This window comes from Enhydra lutris, unplaced genomic scaffold, assembly GCF_002288905.1.
Source record: "Enhydra lutris kenyoni isolate GAN:26980312 unplaced genomic scaffold, ASM228890v2 scaffoldscaffold19, whole genome shotgun sequence".
Taxonomy (NCBI): domain Eukaryota; kingdom Metazoa; phylum Chordata; class Mammalia; order Carnivora; family Mustelidae; genus Enhydra; species Enhydra lutris.
In genome coordinates this window covers 1390122-1411892 of record NW_019154103.1, presented here as the reverse complement: position 1 = coordinate 1411892, position 21771 = coordinate 1390122, and the positions used below count along the sequence as shown (strand labels likewise).

The window sequence follows — 21771 nt, the reverse complement described above, 5'->3', positions numbered from 1 at the left end:
TTCTTTTTTTTTTTTTTTAAAGATTTTATTTATTTGTCAGAGAGAGAGGGAGAGAGAGCGAGCACAGGCAGACAGAATGGCAGGCAGAGGCAGAGGGAGAAGCAGGTTCCCCGCCGAGCAAGGAGCCCGATGTGGGACTCGATCCCAGGACGCTAGGATCATGACCTGAGCCTAAGGCAGCTGCTTAACCAACTGAGCCACCCAGGCGTCCCTAAAGTCCCTTCTTTTTGAAAGTAAGTGGCTTGCTGGTAGGAGCTGAGGTCTCATTTCTCTAGGTTTGTGGCTCTGTTAAGAGGAAGTGTGGACGTGGACACTCCTCTGAGTCCCCTGACTCCTCCCGTGAGACTGAAGGACTTCTTCTCCCGGCTGATGGGGTGCTGGCGGCAGAAGGCGCTCTGCCACCTGCCCTCCTCAGAACTGAGAACTCTGGGGAAGAGTGCTGCCTTGACCGAGGCCTGGTCCCTTTCCTGGGTGGTGTTCCAACTAGTTGATGCAGCCATATAAAACCTGGCCTTCTTGCTTGGACTGGGGACAACTCTGCAGGGTCATTTCTACTCCCAGGATTCCCATGGGGCCATCTAAGTCCTCAGCTGAGAACACAACCCGGCTAAACTCCCTTTGCCCATCCTGCTTCCCTCCCTTTCCTGGCACAGGTGTTGATCTCAAGACAAGTGCAGTCCCCGGCTCAGTGTCTGTCCATTTCCCAGCACAAACTTGACCCTGGGGGAGGAAGAGCATACGTCTTTGGTGGGCATTGGGCCCCTTGGCCACACTGATTCTACAGACCACAGCCTTGAGGCCCCTCTTAGAAATAAGGTGAGGAAGGAAAGCAGTGCCATTTTCCTCACACTGATTCAGGAAGTGGATCAAAGAACAAAGAAGACACTTGGAAGACTGGCAGGAAACACGTCTGAAATTCGGGGGAGGGCTTTGGAGGAACCACAGGAGGCAGGATGGCAGCTGCTTAGCCCACTGTTGGTCTAATCCCCTGAGCTGTCCTGTCCCTGGTACCATGGTTGCACTGTGTTAATTAAATCATTCTCATTAATTCAGCCCGAGTGTAAATTAGGAAGGAATGAAGATAAATTAGGTTTGAAGGCAGCTAATACATTTAACCCCATGCTGCTTATTTTGCAGCCTAACAAAATAACGTTGTTAAGGGAGATAACAAGGCCAAAGCCTTGGGCACAGCTTCTTAATAGCATTAAAAATGAGACCTTGGTTTGGTGTCACAAGGCAGAGGCAAAGACCAGCTCCCGGGGGCCTATGGGAATGGGTTAACACCTTGAGTCGGGTGGTGGCCACTGTACCACACAGACCCGTAGCATTTCCTGACTTGTTTACGACTGAGACATCGACTATATGGATGCTTGTCCAGCTGGGTCACAGGTCTGTCTAGAGAGGCCTCCCTGTACACATCCATGACTTGCTCACCTTCTCATCCTGTGAGGGGAGTGATAAGAATTACCTTTAGGGGACGCCTGGGTGGCTCAGTTGGTTGAGCGGCTGCCTTCGGCTCAGGTCATGATCCCGGCGTCCTGGGATCGAGTCCCGCATCGGGCTCCTTGCTCATCAGGGAGCCTGCTTCTCCCTCTGCCTCTGCCTGCCATTCTATCTGCCTGTGCTTGCTCTCTCTCCCTCTCTCTCTCTGACAAATAAATAAATAAAATCTTTAAAAAAAAAAAAAAGAATTACCTTTAGGCTTGCCTGAGAGATGCTGGGGTAATAACAGTTTGAGTTACTGGGATCAGAAATAGGCTAACTTGCAAATCACTTTCAGCTGTGAAATAAACATTAGAAACCGCACACAGGCCTGTGGTTCAAGCGGACCAGTGTGGTTTGTAGGAGGTCACTGCAAGCACACACATTTTCCCCAAAATGCAAGTTTAGTTCCTCTATCTCTCAGTAGGAAAATGCTTTCCACTTTTATACCCTCCGGAAGCTCATTTTCCCCCCTGCCTCATGTTGCTTATCTCCCTGAGGCAGATGAAGCCAATGTCTGCGGTCACTGAATGCAATTCAAGATTTCCCAAAGCTACAGCTTTTTTTTGGTCCTCTTTCTTGAAGCGCAGAAAGACGGCAACATTAGGTAGAACAGACGAGGAGAATGGCAAAAGCCAATGTCCAGAGGACCCCCCTGTCCCTTAGCAGAGTCCCCAGCAAGGAGAAACAAACGTTATGGTCGCCAGGGTTAAGGACGCTGCAGTTTCCAGGTGATGAAGACGCAACAGAACCAGATTGCCTGTTCCTAACTCAGCGGCTTCCTATGACAAAGTCCCGAGCCAACCAACTGAGCTGTGCACATGTTTTATTTCTCGGAATCATCTACCTACAGTTCCACGTAGATTTGCTAGGTGACGAAGTAAGAAAGAACTACTTCTCCTTAGTGAGAAAACGTGTTGATCTCTTCGTTTAAACAGAGCATTTCCCCCAGAGGAAGACACTGGCATCTAGTCTTCCAAAGCACTGGGGTTAGTTTGAGCCCACAACACCAACAAAGCCCTTCTAGGAGGCCCTGCCCTGATGGGCTTCCTCCCCACCTTGCCATAGGCTACAGAAACAGGCTTTTTTTAAAAGACAGATGTGCCCTAGCTCCACATTCCCACCTCCCTTCTTTTCAGCACCCATCTCTGGAGTCTACAGCGCTTGCTCTACCTTTTCTCCTCTTGGCTCGTTTTATCCACACCTCCTTCAGGAAGGGGGTGGACTTGCCCAGCTCCTCTCTTCACCTGGCCAATCCCCAGATTCGCTGCACGTGATTCTCACCGTGAACCGATCCAACTGTCTCTGGCTTGTTAATCAGTCTGGGGCTAAGAGTTTGCATCAAAAATTAAAATACGAAACAGATTTGTAAAGGCTCACGGTGAGGCTGACGAGTTAATGCTAACAAAGGACTTCAGAGGGCACTGTCTTTCTTTGCTTTCAAGGAGCGAAATTTCTCAGCGCATACCAGGAGGGAAGGCGGGGGCGGGGAGGGGGGGAAGTGAGCTTAGAATAAAGAAGAGTCTTGGCAGTGTCTGGACACGGGGAGCGCTAGGTGGAGGCTCTTCAGCCTGTTTGAAGCATTTATCCATCTAGTGTTTAGAGGAAAGCTAGGAGGTGGGAGAGTTGGGGCAGGGAGAAAACTCTTCGGTGGATCCCTACTTGAGTTGCTTGCAGGACAGAGCCTCTGCTAAGGGGCCCTGTGACAATTCACAACTCCCTGGGCCTCAGTTTCCTAACCTGCAAAAGGAGATGGCTGGTGGGGCAGGGGGTGATCTCTACCGTTCCTTCATAGATTTTATTCCAAATATCTAATACAAACCAAACAGGCGTTTTAGGTCCCAGAGGAGATATAGCTTTCAGTGCAAAGATCAAAAATGGCTTTGGTCAAGAGTGATCGCCATGCGAGATGATTTTTCGGATCGCCCTTTTTTCCCCTGGCACGCGGCGCTTCAGACCCATGTGCTGGGCCATTTCTTTGCCGAACTCCAAACTCACACGACAGACCGATAAAGACAGGAAGGGCCCAGTCCAGAGGACTACTGAGCTCTGTCGCTAGGGAGAGGGGGCGGCGGGGCCGCTCCTTTGAGGAGCTCGCTTTGAATCAAGCGCCGGCCGCGATTGGCTGCGAAGCACGTGGTGTGCGCCCGCGGGACAGCGCCGCGCCGCTGCTGCTCCCGGCGCGGTGGGGCAGAGTCCGGCCGCGGGTGCCGCAGCAGCTGGGGCGGGGAGGCAGGACGCAAGGGAAACGCCAGGGGCTCGAGTCTGTCTGCCCCCGCCGGCAAGAAGTCCGAGGGCCCGGCTCTGCCCAACCCGCAATGTCCCCGCAGTGACCAAATTTGTGCCCCTGCCCTTGCCCCTCTCCTCGCTCCAGGTGTTGCGCCCAGGGCGCGTGCGGCGGACCCCCAGCTCGCCCCTCGCTCCCCTATCCTGAGCATCTGGCGGACTCCGGCATCGCGGAGCGCGCAGCCGGGCGCCTCCACTGCCAAGGGTCTCTGAGCTCCGGGGCTGTCCTTTAACCGTGCTGGGCCGGAGAGGCGCAGGCACTCGGACCTGGTCAAACTTGCTCTACTCGCGATCCCTGAGGACTGCAGCTGCTAGTGGCTTAAGCACCGTGTCCGCTTTGTCTCTCTCCACTCTCCGCAGCCCCCCCCCCCCCACTTCCTCTCTCGATTAACTCCCCCGACACGCTCTTCTCCAGCTCTTCCCCGTCGCCGCCTCCTCCTCCTTCTCTTCCTCCTCCTCGGCGGGCGGCATTCAAGCGCTTCCTCCCTCCTTCCCCGGGTGTCACTCTGCATCCGCACCGTCTCCTCCCCCCTCCCCTCCCGCCGCGCCGCTTATAGCCCGGCCCGCGGTGGCTGGGCGCAGACTGCTTGGGCAGCCAGAGAGGAGGCGGCGCGGCGGCGGCGCTGCTGAGACCAAGTCCAGACGCCAGGCGGCCGCCGGCGCGCACGAGCGCTTTCTAGCTCCCTCCCCGGAGTGCCCAGCCCGCCTCCTTGCGCGGCGCCGGCGGCCAAAGGCTCGCTCTCCTTACCCGAGACGCGTTCCGGGAGACGCTCCGCGGGTCGCGAGCGGAGTCCGCGGCGTGGGGGTCGCGAGGCGCTGTCCTCTCCCCGGCGGGCGCCCCATGCGCGCTCCTTTCGCTCAGGCAGTCGCCGCCGCTCTCCGGGGCTGAGACGTCCGCCTTATCGCCTCCCGCGCGGTGACCTAGGCGAGAACGCAGCTGGTCGTGCCTGACGCCGGTCGACGCCGCCGTAAGTTTACCCCGCTGCCCCGGACCTGTTGCGGCCGCCGCGGCTTACCCCGGCCGCTCGGCCTGCGGGGGTGTGTTCGCCCCGGAGTCCGGAACTCCGACTTGGGCGGAGGTCGGGGAACTGTTCTCCGGGCGGAGACCTCGGTGGCCGCCGCTGCCCTCCCGCACCGTGCAGACGCTGGCAGTCGCCGGAGGGATCTCCTCTCGTCCGGCTCGCTGGCTCCCGGGCGAGCTTCTGGGAATCAGGGAGCCGAGCCGGGGAGGGATGAGTCTCCGTCCTCCGCCCAAAGCGGCGCTTCACTGGGGGTGGCTGTCGTTCTGCCTCGCACTTCGCAGCCCCCAAGGCCGGGCGCCCGGGATTGTCGGCCCACGTTGCACCCCACCCGGCACAGGGGCGCGCCGGAGCCCCGAGCACACACGCTTCGTGAGGGCACGCTCACGGCGGCGGAATGTCTGTGGGGAATGAATGAAAACTATGAAAAATCAGTTTCTTCTCGTGCAAGTATTTGGCCTTTAGTGTGACACTATGAGTTTCAAAGGACAGGAATGGGTGGGCGTGGTGGAGACGAACCTTGAAACTTGTTGGGCATGTAATTTCGTGTTGCCCGCACACGTATGGCCAGCGTGTTGAAGAGCGTTGCAAATGTTACAGAGGGCTGTATGGTCAGTTGGTTTTCTTGTTAACAGTGCCTTTCTAATGTCCTTCCATTGTTATCAGTAAGGTAAGTGCCCCAGAAGGTCTGCCTCGTTTCTCCGTTGAGTGCGTTGAGACCAGGTTGAAAACGTAAGATGTGACGGGACGCAAAGTATTGCAGCAGGGCTTGAGTAAGGAGCATTAAGTGAACTGAAGTTACTGTAGCGAGAAGCCCGTTTGATGTTCACGGTAATAGCAGCCCTTTCTCCGTCTTCTTCATACGCACAGGTTAAGTATACGTGTGCTTTTTTTCCCCCTTTTCTTTTCTTTTCTTTTCTTTTTTGGCTACTTACTTGGCATACAGATATTTCTGTGAGGGCTTAAAAAATGCCAGAAGGGTGATTCATTTTAGAAGGTGTGTTTAGTGACTGTATAAATGGCTTCTGCTGATATTTTGATGTTTGCATAGTTTTAAACAAGAAAGCAAGTCGTCTCCCTTGGGTCTTTAAGTTTACCTTTTATTTTAAGCAAGTACTGCTGTAGGAATGTTGGATTTTGCCTGTGACACGCTTCTCCATCTGGGTGGTAACTAAGATGACAGGCTAGCCTCTTCCTTCTGGTTTTGTGGGCCAGCCTGGAAAAATGCAGAAGCATAAACACAGGAGGCATAGGGATGCAAGTCCTATATCCTCAGGTCTTCAAAACAGTTTCCTTACATGTAAGCCTCGTTGTGAATGTTGTTTTACCCTGTGTGGCATCTAAGGCTCAGGGAAACATGTTCTGGGCCCCAGTGTGATTCCCACTCAGTGTGGAGGCGCTGTGGTGTCCTGTACCTGGTGCAGGGAGCCTCATTCTTCAGCTAGAGGTGTGTTCATTCTTCGCTTGAGAGAAGGCAGCCTTTAAGGGTGCTTTGGAAGCATTAGCTTAAAAAAAAAAAAAGAAAGCAGAACTACTCATTTGGAATGTTGTCAAGTTTCTATATAAGGTATCACAGTGTTCACAGCATCTTTTGAGGTTTAAGCATAAAACCTTCCTCAAAGTACTTCAGCATCAGGGATGCTGATCTGTGTTCTAAGCCTTTGGAGACCTGGTGCATTCACATAGGTGGAATTGGTGGTTCTCCGCAGCACTGGGCATGGTTCATGGTTCGGGTGGACTAGACTGTGTGGCTTTGCTTGAGGTAAGGGTGATGGGGGGGCACCTTACTGTTTGTCCTGTCTTCAAGTTGCTATGGACACTAAAGCTGTCTTCCTAACACCAGAGCCCTAGAACATTGTTACTTACTGTCTTCCACTAAGCCCTGTTTACGCTAGTGAAAAGTTACATTCCAAAAGAAAAAAAACAAGTTGCATCACCTAATGCTCTGTGGCCCATGTGTCCGGGGCCCAGTTGGCACCTGCCTTTGTTGTGAGCTGTGTTGTGCCACATCTGGTCAGGAAGGGCTGCTTGGTAGCTAGCCCCGGAATCCATGGAAAATCGCTCCTTTCCGTCTATTAGCAATTACTGCACTATACACTAAAAAAATACATGTCTGAGGGGTGGAAGGAAACAAGGCAGCGGTAGGTTTCAGCTGCCTGTAAAAACTAGCTGTTCTGTGTTTTGAAACAGATACTGTAACTTACACAGTTGTTTACCCTCCTGGCCTAAACAGCTTCCTTAGGAATCCTTTGACAGGCAGGTTCTTAGAGGCTTTAGTCTTTTGAAGTAACAGAAGGATAGGGTTAACAAAGAAAAAAGAAAAGCATGTGATCCAGTTTTTGAAGATAGGTGATAGGTATGTCCTATGTTTTTAACCTGTGGTTTACTTACTGAAGAAAGCCCAAGACAGCATTAGATTTTGCTATAATTTCAAAAGTACTTTAGTCAGCAAATAAATTCCAGGGTGGCCCTAAATTTACAGCGGCTGGCAACACACACACACACACACACACACACACACACACGCACATATGCACATAGGTTTGAGTGCTTTTGATTTACATAAAGCAGGGTTTGCATTTTGAACTCCTTCTATGCACGTGCCAGTGTTTGCAGGTACACAAGAACCGTCCTGGTCCTGCACTGTTGAAGCGAAAGAGAGGGATGGATAGATCCTTTGTTCTTGCAACCAGTTTTCCAAGAATTGATATAAAGCAGGAAGAATAGAAAAACAGCAGTGATGAGTATGCTACTCAAAATAGTCTTCCTTTTATGTGTGCAAATCCTCGTTTTGGAAGCTGTTCAGAGCAAGAAAGATAGGTGGTGACCATGGCCAGAATCTGTTCTGTGTTTCCACAAAAGCCTGCTGATCAATATATGGTAATGTTCATACTAGTGCCCTTTGAGGACTCTGGCGTGGTAGAATTGTCTGGTTAGAAGTCATTTGTGACATTTCAGTAAAGACCTGATTATGGAAGAAGATGGCCTAAGCCTATGATTTTAAGGTTCCATTGCCCATTTACTGTGATACACAGGGAGAGTGGATCTTACAAAAGGAATTCTTAATGGAATTAATTAGTAGGTCTTTGTTTTACACATGGCTTTATGTTGCATGGGACATAAAAGCTGGTGCCCGGCCTGGCGTTACGAGAGCTGGAAGCCCGGCATTTTAAGTGGCCCACAGTGAATCAGCTGGACAAGCGCAGGGAGCTGTGAGAGTGAGACCTCCCTCATCTTGGGCTTCGCTGGTTGACATTCTCAAGGACTTCAATATCCTGGAAGTTGGCAGTCAGGTTTTCCAAGATGAACCTGCTTGCAAGCAGCGATTTCTTTTCTTTTCTTTTTTTTAAAACCGTGTTCAAATAGCTCAGCAGTGTTACAGTGAATGCCTTTCCTTATAGGTGCTTGTCTCTGACTTTGTATAGGCACGGCTATCCATTATTCTGAGCGGTAGGCGGCAAAGTGTTCTGTTTTCTCTGTTCACAGCGATTTGTTTGGCTTTGTTCTGCCGTTCTGAACATCAGGAGCATCACGTTCAATGGTTTGTTTTGTTTTGTTTCGGTTTCAGGAGTGGAAACAAAATGTCAGTCAGTGTGCATGAGAACCGCAAGTCCAGGGCCAGCAGTGGCTCCATTAACATCTACCTGTTTCACAAGTCTTCCTACGCTGACAGTGTCCTCACGCACTTGAACCTTTTACGCCAGCAGCGCCTCTTCACGGATGTCCTTCTCCATGCTGGGAACAGGACCTTCCCCTGTCACCGGGCAGTGTTGGCTGCATGTAGCCGCTACTTTGAAGCCATGTTCAGCGGCGGCCTGAAAGAGAGCCAGGACAGTGAGGTCAACTTCGACAACTCCATCCACCCCGAAGTTCTGGAGCTGCTGCTCGACTATGCGTACTCCTCCCGGGTCATCATCAATGAAGAAAACGCAGAATCGCTTCTGGAAGCTGGCGACATGCTGGAGTTTCAGGACATCCGGGATGCGTGCGCTGAGTTCCTGGAAAAGAATCTGCATCCCACCAACTGCCTGGGCATGCTGCTGCTCTCTGACGCGCACCAGTGCACGAAGCTGTACGAGCTGTCCTGGAGAATGTGTCTCAGCAATTTCCAGACCATCAGGAAGAACGAAGATTTCCTCCAGCTGCCCCAGGACATGGTAGTGCAACTCTTGTCCAGTGAAGAGCTGGAGACAGAAGATGAAAGGCTTGTGTACGAGTCTGCAATTAACTGGATCAGCTACGACCTGAAGAAGCGCTATTGCTACCTCCCAGAGCTGTTGCAGACAGTGAGGCTGGCTCTCCTGCCAGCCATTTATCTCATGGAGAACGTGGCCATGGAGGAACTCATTACCAAGCAGAGAAAGAGCAAGGAGATCGTGGAAGAGGCCATCAGGTGCAAACTAAAAATCCTGCAGAATGACGGCGTGGTAACCAGCCTTTGTGCCCGGCCTCGGAAGACTGGCCATGCTCTCTTCCTCTTGGGTGGGCAGACCTTCATGTGCGACAAGCTGTATCTGGTAGACCAGAAGGCCAAAGAGATCATTCCCAAGGCTGACATCCCCAGCCCAAGAAAAGAGTTCAGTGCATGTGCAATTGGCTGCAAAGTGTACATTACCGGGGGGCGGGGGTCTGAAAACGGAGTCTCAAAAGATGTCTGGGTTTATGATACCCTGCATGAAGAGTGGTCCAAAGCTGCCCCCATGCTGGTGGCCAGGTTCGGCCACGGCTCTGCTGAACTAAAGCACTGCCTGTATGTGGTTGGGGGGCACACAGCTGCAACGGGCTGTCTCCCAGCCTCCCCCTCAGTCTCCCTAAAGCAAGTAGAACACTATGACCCCACGACCAACAAATGGACCATGGTGGCCCCCCTCAGAGAAGGTGTTAGCAATGCAGCCGTGGTGAGCGCCAAGCTCAAGCTGTTTGCTTTCGGAGGTACCAGCGTCAGTCATGACAAGCTCCCTAAAGTTCAGTGTTATGATCAGTGCGAGAACAGGTGGACGGTCCCAGCCACCTGTCCCCAACCCTGGCGTTACACAGCAGCAGCGGTGCTGGGGAACCAGATTTTTATTATGGGGGGAGACACGGAGTTCTCCGCCTGCTCTGCTTACAAATTCAACAGTGAGACTTACCAGTGGACCAAGGTGGGAGATGTGACAGCCAAGCGCATGAGCTGTCACGCTGTGGCATCCGGAAACAAGCTCTATGTGGTGGGCGGGTACTTCGGCATTCAGCGCTGCAAAACTTTGGACTGTTACGACCCGACATTAGACGTGTGGAACAGCATCACCACAGTCCCATATTCGCTGATTCCTACCGCATTTGTCAGCACCTGGAAGCATCTGCCTTCTTAGACGGCAGTACCTCTTCGAGAAGGGGAGCGTGAGGTAAGAAGTCAGTGTGGCTGGAAGTAGGCGTGTCATTAAGCTACCTGTGGAGACCGAGATGTGGTCATTGTAACTCAGCCCATAGAAGTAGGTCCACAGAATCTTTAAAAGAATTTGCACCCCAGAACTGAGCACACTTGTGTTGCCCACAGCTGCAACCCCCCACCCCTCAGAAAAGCCAGCGGTTCTCAGCCTTGACTGATCCTCCTGCTCCCCTCAAGAGCTTTTCAAATTTGGCCCATCCCAGAGATTTGATTTCATTTGGTCCGGGTGGGTCCCAGGCATATCAGTATTTTTAGGAAGCTTTCTAATGATTCAGAAATCACTAGAACTGGAGATTTCCAGTGGTGGAGAACCCCTACCCGGGGTTAATAATGCCAGCTAATGTTGACGGAGCCCTCCCTGCCTGCCTGGAGCCGGGCCACATGTCTCACACGGATCATTTCATGCGATCCTGACAACAACCTCGTGAGCTATCATACTAGAGCATTTTATAGATGAAAACAACTGATGCACACAGAGGTTAAGTCAGTTGCCCAAGTCATGGGGCTTTGGAGGTGGAAGAGTTGGTCAAGAAATCAACCTGGGCACTGGAGCTTCGGGTTGAACTGCTCCTTAAGAAACCAGAGAGCCTCATATCCGTCTCAGCCCAGGAGATAATTTATTGATAATCAAATTTAGATCCCTCCAACCTTTTCTGGAATGAAGTAGGGTGTAAAAATCTGAAAGCTTAAGTTTATCCCTGGTTTGTTCCCTCCCAGATTCTTTATTGCATATTTAAAAATTTTTTTCCTTGAGGGGGAAAAAAGGCCCCTTTTTGGGCATTGACTAACCAACCTCAGAGGGAAATCAAGGTCTATCCTTGTAAAAGTTGCACCTGCATTGTATAAATTTGTCAGATGCGTGGCATGCTGAGACCTCTAGATGGCCTTCCACTGCGGCCTTTCAGAGTTAATCAGACAGGCTGACCCTATTGTCAGGGCTAACAAAAGTTGTCTTTCTGTGTCATATATCTGAGTCCATAATGGTCGCCTTGTGTACTTACGAGTATATAATACTCTTGGCTCAAATAATTAATAGGCCCACACAGTTCAGTGTTCGCGAAGCTAATGGCGCTTTGCTGCCCTTAAGCATCTTTAGTATTGGCCCCAGGAACCACTTAAGCGTTTCTGAGTGTAGCACGGGGCACGTGGAATGTGTTGGTTTGTTTTGGTTGGTAATGCATGGGCTTATTACTAATAATAAGAGAATAAAATGAAAACTCAGGCTTTGGAGGAAGTACCATGAAAACTTGCTCATTACCTAGAGACTTTGACTCTGTTTTCCTTAGTACATTTCACATTCTCGAAGAGGATTTTCAGAGGGGAAAAGGGGAAATCTAGGGGTCTTTGTGAGCTAAGCAAAGAGGGGTTTTGACACATTTGTCTTTTCTTTCCACCTTTCTTACAGCTCCTTTTCAAACACCGCTAAAGTTGGCCTCACTGTTATGATTCATCTTCCTGGTTTTTTCATTGGTTCAGTTGTCTCCTCTAGCCTCTAACAGTTAGTACAGTTCTTGGTAATAGAATGTAACCTTGGAATGAAACTCCCTCAAAGGAGCTGGAACAGTAGAAACCTCCTGTGGGGAGCGACCGGGCTGACAGCGGCCCACACCAAACTGGTTTTTGCAGCCTTGCTAGCATCTCAGTAATCCTGAGTAAACAAATGCTCTGAACGTGGTTATTTCATCTGCGATATGAGTGCCTGACTCACCTCTAAAGCAGGTTTAAAGAACCTTCTGGGCAAAAGCATCAATTAAGAGCACACTGAATTTGGTGTTAGCCCAGAACTGACTGTATTTGCATAGGAGAGCCTAAAAAATTGCCAGTGATGGTGGTGGTACCTCAGAATGGTCACTGGCAGATGGGCTGGCCCCTTTGGAGCAAGGTAAGGAAGCAGAGGCAGGAAGAGACCACGTGTGCATTCTGGTTCGAAACTGTGGACTCTGGACCGTCCTGGACTTCAGATCTGTCCTTTGTCCAATGACTGATTTAAATCTGGCTTCTCCGAGCTCAGTCCTGGTTCAGACTTGGGTGAATTGATAGACGAGGGGAGAAAGGGGGAGAAAAGTACCTTGCTCTGAGTTTTCTTTGCTCCTTCATTGGAGACCCCAGCCAGCCACGGAATTAGCTCTGTGTGTGGCAGGAAAGTGAGGCTTCTTTGATTATCATCTGCTTGTTATCTTCGTTCTTCATTGTTGGTGCCTCCTTTGGCAGCCCAGAGAATGTTGGCAAACACTTGAATTCGCCCTGTCCTGGGTGTTTGAACCTAATCGCACACTTCCGGTCCCTGGGAACCGAGCAAATAAAGTGTTAGGTCACATGGGAAACACCACCTCCCCGCCCTGGGTTCTGCCTGCCAGGGGAACACAGAGCAACGGGAATTCTACCGGCTGGCCTTCACAAAGGGTGGGGTGGTTCTGATCAAAGCCTGTCTTGTGGTTTCTGATAGGGAGCGTTTTGGTTTAAGTTTCCAGAGTTTTCTACACACAAGAGAGTGTTAAAACACTTCAGCGGGGGATAGAGTGACTTTAAAAGAGGAGCTGTGCAGGTATTGGCCCTAAGCTGCGGAACCTTCCGGGACGTCTCTTTGATCTCGAAATGTAGGTGCTAACCAAATTAATATGGTGTTAACAAGAAGTTTCCTTAAGGTCTAAAAGCTCATTCACCAGGGGGATTTTAACTGTCTCCTGCTGCTCTGTCAGTGGGTGGGAAGGACAGAAAGGAAATTACTTTTGATTACTCTCCCATTTTCATGGCGCTGTGTGGCCCCAACCTGACAGCACTTGGATCTCGGATGTGCCTATGTTTCTTCCCCTTTTTAGAGCCTTTCTTTCTTTCTTTCTTTCTTTCTTTCTTTCTTTCTTTCTTTCTTTCTTTATTTCTTTCTTTTTCCTGTTTGTGTATGTACCATCACGAAATTTCATATTATTACAGTTAGAAAATGCATTCTTTTGGCCTAATGTTGATATATAGGTTCCCGGGAGGTGGGGGTGGGAGAGTGACACTGTAGTCTAAGGAATGCCTTGCAAGCTTGAATCACGGTTCGGAAACTGCCAAAAGAAACAACTAATGAAATGAATCAGACTTCTGGACACACAAAAGCAAGAAGAATTCAATGCAAGTAACAAGGGGCCCCTCCTGAATTCCCTTTGTCTCCACTTAGAGTTAGCAGCAGGGATGAGATTCCTACACTAGGGCTGGAAATGTGCTCTAGGAACAGATAGGGTGAATGCTGGGGAGACAGGCTCTCTGCAGAATTTCCTTGTATCAAAGATAGACCCACGAGAAGGGAAGGGTGGGTCGCGTGGGGAAACACCCACTCCCGTTAAATGTGCAGGCTTTGTGGTTAGGGCACCTTGAATTTCTATTCATGCTTGATGTCGGCGGATTCTGCAGATAATAACTGCGTACCATAGCTGGCATCTCCCAAGTACAGACTGATGAACTTGGAGAATAAACTCTCCAGCCTTGGGCCGTGGAGGCCTGCGATGTTGTTGTGTGAAAGGAAGCAAGACTGATTTCTGCCATACTGAATAGCAGAGATGCATTTCGATAAGAGGAGTAATATGTCTGCCTTCTGTATGGTGAATAAATTGACTTTGGAGTCCTTTATGGTGAATGGGCCAAAGAGGTTTTGCACAGGAATCTTGTTGTGACCCTCCGGTGATCACTTCTCAGTGGCTCTGTTTAACCATGATGAAGGATGAATGTTGGTAGCAGAAGGTGACAACTCCTAGCAGCAACTAGATGTAGAAGTTTGCATTTGCATATATATATATATATATATAGAGAGAGAGAGAGAGAGAGAGAGAGAGAGGTTGAAGGTTTAGTAGAGAAATGAAGATTTTTTTCTTTGGACACCATCATTTCTGTGGAGCCAATCATCTCTATCTGTGCACGCACATGGATGCCCTTAATTTTTGCACACTTGCTACTGAACATGTAATTAAGACTTTTAGAAGCATTATTGACCAGCTCTGTGCTGATTTTAATTTTCTTTTTTTAAGATTTCAAGGCTATTAATGAGTCTTTTTTTTTTCCTCTGTTTTAGCTCGCTCCATCACTTGGTGAGACAAAATGAGCTTTCTACTTTGGAGAGGTCGAATTTAATGAAGAGAGAGAAAAGAAGAAGGAAAAGAAGTTGCTACAAGACTCCTGATACAATGCATTGCACCTTGTAAATTCTCTAACTGGACATGAAGGAGGGGGTGGGGGAGGGGGTGGGATTTTCAGTGCAAGTAGCACATGGTTTAAATATGAATGAACGAACCTGTGATCTAGTCCTTGTCTTGTAATTGTGGATTAATGTCAGCGTTAATCAGCCCCTCAAAGGGAGAGAAAAGCCGGCCCTTTTCCCTTGCTGTACCATATTCAGCATTTGATTTCCATGGGCTCCACCATTTATGTGTAAAATTTGAAATGGTTGTCACCTCTCTGAGGAGCAAGCCCGAAGCCTCCACACCAGCTGCTGTTGGAGATTGAAAGCCCAACTTTGGGGCCAGGAGGGAAGCTGGCTTGGCTGGCCACAGAGTGAGGACTGCTGGACTCTCCGCTAATCTCTTGAGGGGTTGAGCTCCCCAGGAAGGTTCTGAACAATGGGGACGTTGTTGGTAGGCGTTTGGTAGATGTTCTTTTCTATTTATAAGTGACTTTAAACTTTCCCTTGGCTGTTAAGAAATTTGTCGTAGATTTAGCTATTTATTGTTTGACGCCTGCATGCTGAAATGATGCTTACGATTGTCTTCACGTGTATGGGTGTGTGAATGGTTGTATGTTTTGCACAATTTTGTGGCTGTTGTGAAGTGCTTTGCTGCACAAAAATGAAAACTTGGGTGTTACAATTTGGAGCATAACTGGAGGGTGGGTTGGGAAGGGGGGATTTTGTAAATGTCAAGGCAGGGAAGGAGTACAAGAAAGAAACAGATTACATCCTAGAGGTAGAGAAAGCATGGAGGTCACTTTTCTTAGACTCACTAACTTGTAATGGGGTTCCATGGGGTCTGGTATGCTGATGGCTCATGGGGTGAGGGAAAGCTTCACTGCCCTGTTCCTGTCTGAGTCACACGCTTCAATCTCAGCTACTGAAATTTGGAAAGGACCAAGTCGCTTTGCAGTTCTTTTCTTTGTGTAAAATCCTGAAATCCTGGAAAATTCTATGGAATAGTTCTGTATATAGGGCACAGGTTAAAGGCAGTGTCCAAAGTTTATTTATTTATTTATTACCCTGTGAGAATGCTTCGCCATACCCGCAGCTAACAGGAAAAAGCTGAGTTGTCACAGACGTCAATGAATTCACTCACCAGATTTGCTTGAACCCGGTGGATTCATTGTTCTCTCTTCTTGATGCATGATTTAGCAAGTATTAGGAGTTCTCCAAGACCATATTCACGTTGGGACAGTGTATACTTCAGTGCTCCCCCTCGGGTAAGTCTCTAAGAAAGAACTCTTTGGTGCGCCAAAGTGACCCGTTTGGCCAGGAAACACCAAAGAATGATGAGCAGTGGCCCCTGTTGAGAGGTGTTCCGGGATCGTTGGGAATCTGTTGTGAATACATTCTTTGCTAGTTTGAGCGCTTGTTTCCTAACCGTGTGTTGTGATAGGTATTAGTGCTAGACTCCGTTAGGTGTTTGCTCAGAGGTGTCTGGGGAAGACCAGAGTTTGCAACTCAAACACCGCTTTCATCAATGTTTCTTAAATTACCGTAGTTTAGAAAATAGGGCTTAAGACCGGTAACAACCTTTTACATTGTGAGTGTGTTTGCATTGTCTAGTGACAGATAAATCCTTAACATTTCTCTTTACCTGAATACTTTAGACTAATTGTACATATCCATTTGTGCCATGAGTAAGTGGGCTATAGCTGGACCAAAATAAATGAGCCGTTGGAATAAAAGCATCACAATACTTTTGCAGCAGTCAGTCCCTCGCTCCTAGATGTGTTCTAAGCAATGCAAATGTCTGATTGTACCCTGGCGGCATCGCGTTGGCATTATATTGTAGCAAAGCTACGGCTCTCTAGTTTATAATGCAAATCTGCCGAGATGTGTGTGTGTGTGTCACTGCGTGACTTCTGAAAGCAGGGTGAATTTTCTGCAGCTGTTTCAAAGTTGTGGTCTGTCCTTGAATCCTCTATTAATTATTGTGTGCGAGCCAGAGGGAGCCGTGGTCAGGGTGGGGCCCCAGCCTGCAGGGAACTTTCTGGACTCCCGCTCTTTGAATTGATGTAGGCATTTGGGCTCACTACTTGACCATTCTCACCCTGTGAAACGTCCCCCACTTTGAAGCAAATACAATTCACAGCACAGTGCACACAAAAACCTTGGCATAAGACAGAGAAGGTTCTTCTTATTCTGTGGGCTGGTTGCTGTGGAAACAGATAACAAAGGGCAGCCTTCCACTTCTGGTATAATTGTGTAGCCCCCTTTTCTCTGGGCTTGACACCTGTCTGAATAAGAGTGATTAGAGCTGAATAATATCCCTCTCTTGGCTATTGAATATGTGGTTCACGTACAAAACTCTGTGTAAGTTGAAGTAAAGTGTTCATGTTCATATGTGCTTGTTTGCTACTACTACATTTTTGAGGTTTTGTAAAACTGTTATTTTTTTTTTCACAATGTGAAACTGAAGGTCAAATAAATTATTAGAGATTTTCTCTTCATTGTGTGTGTGAGTCTTTATTTTAATACGACATAATTTAATCTGCCAAAAACTGGTGCCTTCTGTAGTTTAATGAACATGAGGATCATTGCAGATATTTTCTGAACGTGTTTATCTCCCCATCTAGTCACATACATTCTGGAAAGCGGTTTTGCCTGTTGAATAATTAAAATTTTTGGCTGTGAAGGATGTTTCCTGAAGCAGTGTGGAACACCTCAGTTCTGAGTTATTCATAGCTTAGAATATTAAAAATCACATACCATGTGATGGTAAGACAGCACAGGTAGTATACAGAAGGAATTTAGTTTTTAGCGTCCTTGTGTGGGTTATATTTTGAGAGGGAAGCTGCGAGAGAAGGGGCAGGAGTGCAATCCCCTTTTCATCTGACATGCCTTAACAATCATTGAAATACGTGGGAATCTATGCATATATTTTCCCTGTCACGGCATAGAAAACCTGAAGTTTAACCCCTCTGATACACATAGCTCCTTCCAAGGTGAAAGCCATTGTCCTGGCTGGCCCAGGGTAAACATGATCACTTCCTGTCACAAGAAGATGCTCCTTTATCGCTTGGGTTGGGCCCCTTGCTCTTTTAATGTGTAGAGCAATGTCAGGCGTAGTCTTTTTTTTGGATAGAAAATAAATACAACCTAATTAGAACTCTAGGAGAGCCCACAAGCAGACAGAATGCAATTACGGCCTTTGGACTTTCACCAAAATGCCAGAGCAGATGCCTCAGGTTTTATAGAAAGATCATCCAGTTCTGTGCTGGGTGAGTCTGATCGAGTGCCAAGCACTTGGGAGTCTTCAGATCCCATAGGCACAGTGCTGATGCCCCATGGAAACCCCACTGATGACACCGTATACAGCACCATAGGACCGGGAAGAAGGGAAAGTTAGCAGCTAGGTTAGAGTTAGAAAGTCAGAGTTGAGGGGCGCATGGGTGGCTCAGTGGGCTAAAGCCTCTGCCTTCGGCTCAGGTCATGATCCCAGGGTCCTGGGATCAAGCCCCGCATCGGGCTCTCTGCTCCCTGGGGAGCCTGCTTAACCCCTCTCTCTCTGCCTGCCTCTCTGCCTGCTAATGATCTCTATCAAATAAATAAATAAAAATCTTTAAAAAAAAAAAAAAAAAAAGAAAGTGCTGACACATGGGATTCGGATGTTCAAAAAAGCCCTGATGCTAATCTTAAGAAGGGCTGGAAATGTTTCCTATAGAGATGATTGGAAATCTGCCTTTCAATCCCTGGAGTTCTTTTTATCATCTCACTTGGGACATGGAGACAGATTGGGGTAAAGAAGTTACTTCAAATCCTTAATTTTCGTTAATTTGGAAATTTCATTTCATTCCTACATTCCAGTTGCCCTAAACGGTGGAGTTATTGGTTTGGATTGCCTTGGGTTGCATGTAAGGGGAATCTGGCAATGAGAGGAGTTTAACCACAGTGATGAAACTGCTGGGAAGCTGCCAATCCGTGGTGGCACGGCTACCCCACGAGGGCCATGGAGGTCCGAGGCTGCGCCCGTTTTGCCATCCTGGACATGGTTTTTGGTTCTCATGTCTGCTTTCATGGCTTTCAGGACAGCAGAAATGGGGACAGACTTAAAGGGGAATAAGTATGTGTCAGATGAAGCTCTTCCCTCCTCTTGGGACAGTAATAGTTTTCCTGAAAGACCCACCTAGGAGATTTACACTTACCTATGGTTGGCCACTACCGGGTCATGTGACCTTCCATGGAACTAAGGGATACTGAGGAGAGGGCTATTTTCGTTGGGACACACTGTCACCCCACACAGAAATGTGATTTTGTTAGTGAGGATGAAAGGCAGGGTGGATGGATTGGAAACTGCACAGCATCTGTTCTGGTGGATAATCAAAGGGTAACTCTAAACCGTAGCCCTGTTGATTGAGTGATTACGATGTGCTGGGACTATGCTAAGGACATGCTTCACAATCATTTCTTAGTCCTCACAACAAAAGTTGGTAAATGCAGAGCTTTTTTTTTTTTTTTTTTTTGACACACAGAGAGACACAGGAGAGAGAGCGAGAGAGAGAGCCTGCACAAGCAGGGGGAGCAGCAGGCAGAGGCTGAGGGAGAAGCAGGCTTCCTGCTGATCAGGGAGCCCCACGAGGGGCTCGATCCCAGGACCCTGGGATCTTGACCTGAGCCAAAAGCAGGGGCTCAACCAATTGAGTCACCAGCTGCCCCAATGCAGAGCTTTCTTAATATCTCCAAGCCTCAGCTCCTTCATTTATAAAAAACAGATTCATATTCTCTAATAGGAAGACTTAATAATACCATAAATTTAAGAGAAAGCACTAAGCTCTGTGCCTGGTACATAGTAGGTTCTCACTGGTTTTCAGCCATCGGTTTTTCAACACTACTGGATGAAATACCTCTGCTAAATCTGAGCGAGTGTTCCATGTAAGGGCTTGTGTTCAAGGTCTGGATGCCCATCACGTAATTCTGTCTTCATAGCAACCTTGATGGTAGGCACTGCTATTACCCTCGTTTTGTAGATGAAGAAACAGGTTTTGAGAGATTATCTAACTTGCCCAAGGGAGTGGTGGAGCCTGGGTTTTAAGGCATGCTCTCCAACCTGCTCCTCTCCATCCAGGAATGTGGAGGAGAAGTGACTCACAGGGCTGAGGCTGGCTGTGGCCAACCCAGGGCTCTTTGCGTCCACCATGTCCAGGAAGCCTTGACTTTAGAAGAGCCAAGGACTCTGCAGCTGGAGAGTCCTGCCCTCAGACCTGAGAACTAAAGAAGCACATGGAAGGACTCTACATGTGACTCAAAATGTTCCTTGACGATGTGTTCTGAAGATAAGACTGTGGAGAATTTAAAAATAAATGCCCCTGCCTCCCCCAGTGGTCGTTACATTCGATAGTTCACTGAACTGCACAGGCTTATGCTATGTGTACGCTTCTACTCGTACAGCTTTTCTTTACTGAAAGACTGAATATACGACGGACAATAGCCAGAGAGTAACAGGAAGAGAACTCTGACCCGTGATCTGCAGCAACCAGTCCAGGAGACCAAAATCTATGGTGGCTGGGCTGCAATGACTAGTCAGACCTGTGGGAGTCAGACCACTCTCTCTAGCAACTGATTCAGCCAAACAACGACCCATGTGATAATTGGCTCAAAATGGCCAGGATTTTGGTTGATAATGGAAATCTTCCCTAATATTTGTCCTTGCTTCCAACCGAGGACCAGTCAGAGACCGTCCAGTATGCCCCCCTAACCATCACACAGGATGCCCTACTTTTAATTAGCCCATGGACAGCTTCCCCACACCACCTGCCTCCAGTCAGGGCATCTCTGAAGCCTTACCCTTTTCTCCCCTATAAAGCTTTCCCACTCCTCAGTGTGCCCTTTGAGTATCTGCCAAAACGCACTGACAGTGGCTGACTCTTGCTAGAGTGAGCTCTGAATAAATAGCCTTTGCCTGCTCTCATGTGGCTGGTCTTTGTTTACGTCCACAGACAAGTGTTTGTTCAGTAAAATAATTAAATATTTCAATAAAAAGGTTCATAAAAATGAAGTGGGGACCAATACTGTGGGTTCTGGGTAAACTGGGTGTTCAGAGGGAGGCGGTTTTATCCTGAATGTCGGAATAGAATGAAATGTGCACAATACGTAGAGTAGGAGAAAGATGAATTTTGAGTTAATGGGGTTGAGATTAGGGCATCTGGTTTGCCACAAGGAGAGCAGTTGCTTTGTTTGGGAATATTTTGAATAAAGCAAGAACACTTAAGTAACTTTTACAGCCATATTCATGGTGCACATGGATGTATGAATAAATGCAAAAATTTAGCAGTTAATTCCTGGTCGTGCCTGTCACAAATCTTAAGTGCTTCGCCTGTCTGACACGTATTCAGACAAGCCATCTGTCCTGCATTTGAGTTTAATCATAGACAATGAATTTTAAAGCTCTGTTATTTGTCAGACATTGGACCACTAAGTTTAAGACCTAACTTGCAGAGGGGAAAAATGTATGTCGAGGCATGACTATGAATTAAAAGTAATTTGACTAAGTGAATTATAAATCTACCATAATCTTGTCCAGCTCCGTTTACAGCCCAGCTTGCTTTGTGACTCCAGGAGAACCAAAGGAGACAAAGTTTCTCTCTCATCTCTCTCTCCCTCTCTGGTCCTGTTTCCTTGGCAACCTAATCTTTATCTGATGAAAGATGGAGGTCTGCATCAAGGAAAGGCAGTTGGAATTTCAGCAAAGTCTCTCACTAATCTTTCTGCTGCCTTATCAAATGATTTGTTTTGTTACAAGAAGTTATTTTACACCCACCTTTTAGATGGCACTGGGGGGTTGTTTACTGGATATCCTGGAAGGGCTGAGAGAATGTTTCCACGTAACACTGTAACCACAAAGAAGATGAAATCAGCCTCTTGGTGGACACAAACTAGGCACCTGCAAAGTGAGAACTAAAATGTCTCTTGGGGCACCTGGCTGTGAAGCTTGATCTCCAGGTTATGAGTTAAAGCCTCATGTTGGGCTCAGAGATTACTTCAAAACAAAACAAAACAAAACAAAAAACAACAACAAAAAACCTCTTTGTCTCTGAGGTTCTAACTAATCATACACAAGCTCTAAATTGCAAACACCCCTGTCCCTCTCAGCCACCCACGTACATTCTGGCAGAGACATCGCTGCCAGGAGAACCATTTTGAAAGAATGAATCTTGGAATTTTGAAATCATTTGTACACTGTGAAGGAAAGGAAGGGAGAAAGAGGAAGAAGGTGGAGGACACCCTCAGGGGGATGTGTCTGGTGGGCGGTGGGCCACTTCACATCCCTTTCAGGGACTTCCTGAGAGTGCACTTGCTGAGCACACAGGTGGGGGTTAATCAACACCGTCTTTCAAAATGAAAACACCTAGGCC

At 48.2% G+C, this 21771-nt stretch overlaps 1 protein-coding gene across 1 annotated transcript; it reads left to right on the top strand.

Moving 5' to 3' along the window:
* The first annotated feature begins 4443 nt into the window (after window positions 1-4443).
* Window positions 4444-16869, top strand: LOC111148310 (ectodermal-neural cortex 1). Its single transcript, XM_022504808.1, has 3 exons — window positions 4444-4736; window positions 8356-10171; window positions 14264-16869. The coding sequence occupies exon 2, from the start codon at window positions 8369-8371 to the stop codon at window positions 10136-10138; it is 1770 nt and encodes a 589-aa protein (XP_022360516.1). The 5' UTR covers window positions 4444-4736; window positions 8356-8368; the 3' UTR covers window positions 10139-10171; window positions 14264-16869.
* Window positions 16870-21771: the final 4902 nt, after the last annotated feature.